This window comes from Geospiza fortis, unplaced genomic scaffold (genome assembly GCF_000277835.1).
Source record: "Geospiza fortis unplaced genomic scaffold, GeoFor_1.0 scaffold171, whole genome shotgun sequence".
In the NCBI taxonomy this organism is placed as follows: Eukaryota; Metazoa; Chordata; class Aves; order Passeriformes; family Thraupidae; genus Geospiza; species Geospiza fortis.
This window is the reverse complement of record NW_005054313.1, coordinates 702,827-706,899: the sequence shown is the minus strand read 5'-3', so window position 1 is coordinate 706,899 and position 4,073 is coordinate 702,827. Positions and strand designations below refer to the sequence as shown.

Genomic DNA, 4,073 nt, shown 5'->3' with positions numbered 1-4,073 from the left:
TGCCCTGGAGGCATCTCTGGACTGCCCTCGTTTTCCTGTTTTTTCTCCCAGTCCCTCCCCCTGCTCCCCGTGTCCCTCCCGTGTTACTCCCCCCTCCCTCTGTCCCTATTTTCCAAGCCCCTCTGTTGGGTTCTGTGGGTCCATGGGTTCCCCATACCCTGAATTCCACACCAGTCCCCGGGCACGTGTGCTGTCCCCGCAGCGGGCAAGCCGGCCCCCCACTGGCACCAGGTGCGCGTCTTCCACCAGAACGTCTTCCCCAACTTCACCGTGGTCAACGTGGAGAAGCCGCCATGCTTCCTGCGCAAGTTCTCCCCCGACGGCCGCTACTTCATCGCCTTCTCCTCGGACCAGACCTCGCTGGAGATCTACGAGTACCAGGGCTGCCAGGCGGCCGAGGACCTCCTGCAGGGCTACGAGGGGGAGATCCTGGCCAACGGCAATGACCAGAGGTCCGTCAACATCCGGGGCCGGCTCTTTGAGCGCTTCTTTGTGCTGCTGCACATCACCAACGTGGCCTCCAACGGGGAGCACCTGAACCGCGAGTGCAGCCTGTTCACGGACGACTGCCGCTACGTGATCGTGGGCTCGGCCGCCTACCTGCCCGAGGAGCCGCACCCGCCCTTCTTCGAGGTGTACCGCAACAGCGAGTCCGTGACGCCCAACCCGCGCTCCCCGCTCGAGGACTACTCCTTGCACATCATCGACCTGCACACGGGCCGGCTGTGCGACACGCGCGCCTTCAAGTGCGACAAGGTCATCCTGTCGCACAACCAGGGGCTGTACCTGTACAAGAACATCCTGGCCATCCTCTCCGTGCAGCAGCAGACCATCCACGTCTTCCAGGTGACGCCCGAGGGGACGTTCATCGACGTGAGGACCATCGGCCGCTTCTGCTATGAGGACGATCTGCTGACCCTGTCTGCCGTGTACCCCGAGGTGCAGCGGGACACGCAGACGGGAATGGCCAACCCCTACAAGGAGCCCTTCATCAACTCCCTGAAGCACAGGCTGCTGGTGTACCTGTGGAGAAGGGCCGAGCAGGATGGAAGTGCTATAGCAAAAAGAAGGTTCTTCCAGTACTTTGACCAGCTGAGGCAGCTGCGCATGTGGAAGATGCAGCTCTTGGATGAGAACCATCTGTTTATCAAATATACCAGTGAGGACGTGGTCACGCTGCGGGTGACAGATCCGTCCCAGGTACAGAATCACACAGAGAGGGGCCTTAAACATCATCTAATTCCAGCTGCCCTGCTAGGGGTCCACTAGACCAGGTGGCTCAGATACTGCCTCCCTCTTCAGGCTGCTCATTGCTTTGGGACATTGCTTGAGGACGTTACAATGCTGTGAGCTGTTCCTTAATGAGCCTGTAAAGGTTGTTTAGGATCCCTAGTACCTTTTTGAGTCTTTTTTGATGCCTCTGATATTGAATAACTTCTCTATCTTCTGTTTCCTTAATTTCTGCCTCCCTCTGCAGGCTACTCATTGCTTTGGGACAAGTGCTCAAGCATTACAATGCTGTGAGCTGTTCCTTAATGAGCCTGTAAAGGTTATTTAGGATCCCTAGTACCTGAGTCTTTTTTGATGGCTCTGATATGGAATAACTTCTGTGTCTTCTGTTTTCTTAATTTCATTGCTTCCTTCCTTCTCACCTGCAAAATGAGGAAGATCTGATGTGTTAGTAAGTTCCTTCCTCCAAGGATTGTTCCCCATGCTCACAGATGCTATTCAATCCCCTTTCCCTCCCCAAATCCCCAAATGAATTTAATTTTAGCTGATATTTTATATAGTCCATTTAAATTGTAGAGGTAGTCTCTCCCTTTTCTCATGTATCTTCAAGCATGTTTTTCAAATATAATAGTCTTCATTTTCCCTGGTACAATTACCATTTCTGTTCTGCCTACGTACTTAGTCTTTCAAGCTCCAGTAAGAGGTAGTATTTATGATCTCTCCAAATTGGAGTAGCAGCTTTTAGATCAGGCTAATGGGCCAATTGCTTCTCTTTTCAATTTATTACTAAAGAAGTGGAATTAGAGCAAATGTAGCTCAGTCAGTGCTGGGTCCCTCCAGATGTTTCACAACCCTGCATGTTGATCATCTCTTTTTACTGCTTTTAGAGTGGTTGGTCACGTTTTGAGCCCTGTGAAACTAAGGGATTTTTTTAGCTAATTTTTATTCCTTTAATCTGCTTGGTTTTATTCTGTTGAATGTATTTAGCAAGAGTTTGTGATAAATCTCCAATGCAGCATGTAGGTGTGATTGATCCCCAGAGGTTTATTTTCTCTCATGCATTTCTCTTCCCCACATCTTTGCCAGGACTTAGGTCCTAGAAGAGATAAACAGTAGCTCTTCGTGTGTTGCCTTTGTCTGGTTCTTTCTGGGAGATGTCTCTGGTTTGTTTTGTTTTATTTTCCTCTTCTGTGGCATTTGTTTGGAGGAGTTGCTTTGGGAGGAAATAGGTAAGGCTTTATCTAATCCATGTTGCCCATTGGTGTAAAGCTGAATGTCTGTCTCAGAAATATGGAGGCTCTGTGGAAGTGGCCTGCAGGGTTCTGCTCATTGCTGGTGTCTGGAATGAGCTCCTGGCCCTGATGTAAATGTTTGTGGCTGGCTCAGCTCTGCACTCTGCTGTGGTTAGTAGGTTTTAGTGTCTCATTTGCTGCAGGGAACTCTCCACTCTCTTCACCCCAGGGTTACTTTAAGATGCAGTTTGTGGTTTGTTTGCAGTGTGCCTCAGGCGTTGGGTTTTGTGCTGGGGGAAGAAAAGTGCCTCATTTCTCAGTTCTTCCAGAGATAATCCCAGATGTGGAGCAGTCTCCACAGACCTGTCTGAAGGTAGGCGTTGTGTTAGGGCTCCCTGAATAAAACTTGACTCACAAAATAACTACAGCCCCCATTTTTCTTCAGTCTGTCAGACAAGGAACACGAGGTTTCATCCAGTTTCAGGATTCTTTCTGCCCTCTGGCTTCTCTGCCAAGAAGGTTGAGGAGTTGCTGTTCATGGTTGTGGGTTGTGTGGTTTTTGTCTGAGTCTGGACTGTATGCTTTGAGATCTTTAGAAGTGTGCTCTGCATAGGTAGCTTGGGGGTTTGTTGCTGTTGTAGGCTTGTGTTGGTAGGCTTGACAGCATTGCTGTGTGGTTTTTGTGGCACTCAGCTGCTGCCTCCCATGCTGTGATGATGTTTTGGTGGTGTTACAGGTGCTGCAAAAGCAGTGAGGGTTTCCCTACTCAGGGACATCCTGTAGATATGTCTCTATGTTAACCTGGCAAAGGAACTTTTTAATTTAAAGTTGGAGGATACTCCCTGCAGTCTTCAGTGATTTAAATAGTTTTTCCTTCTGCTGTCTTCTCTTATTTTCTCTCTGCTCCAGCCCTTTATTTCAGAAGGGCTTCCCTTTCCTCAGGCAGTAGTCTAGTGAGTAACCTCATCTTGTGTGTTTCGTTTGGACATGTGGGGGCTGGATTGTATTATCAGAGTTTATTTTGGGGCTGTAAAACAAACAAACCTTGTGATACTTGCAGATGGGTGGGGTGGGCAGAGTGCCTGCCATCATCCCTGAGCATTGTTTGGGACCAGGAGGTGAAGCATTTAGGAATTGCCTCTATTGATAGAAGATTTAATCAGATGCCACGGGAATTAGTTCCCTTTGAAGTGGGGACAGGTTCTTATTTTGGGGTGCCAGCACTCCCGTCTCTAATGAAAGCTGCTTTTTATGACCAAGAATTAAATATGCCCTTTCCCAATGGGATGGGAATGTCATCTCCCTTTGATGTAGCTGTGCTGACACAATGTCACCTTTTTTCTCAATTTCTTGCTCATTTGTGCCAGGATTCATTGCCATTGCCAGTCCACAGCATGGTACAAGGGCCATCTTGCACGAGAACGTCAGCATTAAGAAGTCATCAGTGTCTTTCAGATTTTCATTTCTGTGTTGGCAGGGTACCTGGAGGGCACAGCTTTTTGTGGGCAGTGATGTAGTGCACAGTAGATATAAAGGCTCATCTCTGTGTGATGCAGATGTTAAGAAGGGGAAGAAACTAATATATCTATGCAGAGGTAAAAATAATTTAAG

The 4,073-nt window shown here is 48.7% G+C and overlaps 1 protein-coding gene across 1 annotated transcript in view; it reads left to right on the top strand.

Moving 5' to 3' along the window:
* The window catches only part of DET1 (DET1 partner of COP1 E3 ubiquitin ligase), a 26,030-nt gene that overhangs the window by 13,119 nt on the left and 8,838 nt on the right, over positions 1 to 4,073 (top strand). Inside the window, 1 exon segment of the mRNA XM_005419713.2 lies at positions 203 to 1,200. Coding sequence (XP_005419770.1) covers positions 203 to 1,200 — 998 coding nt within the window.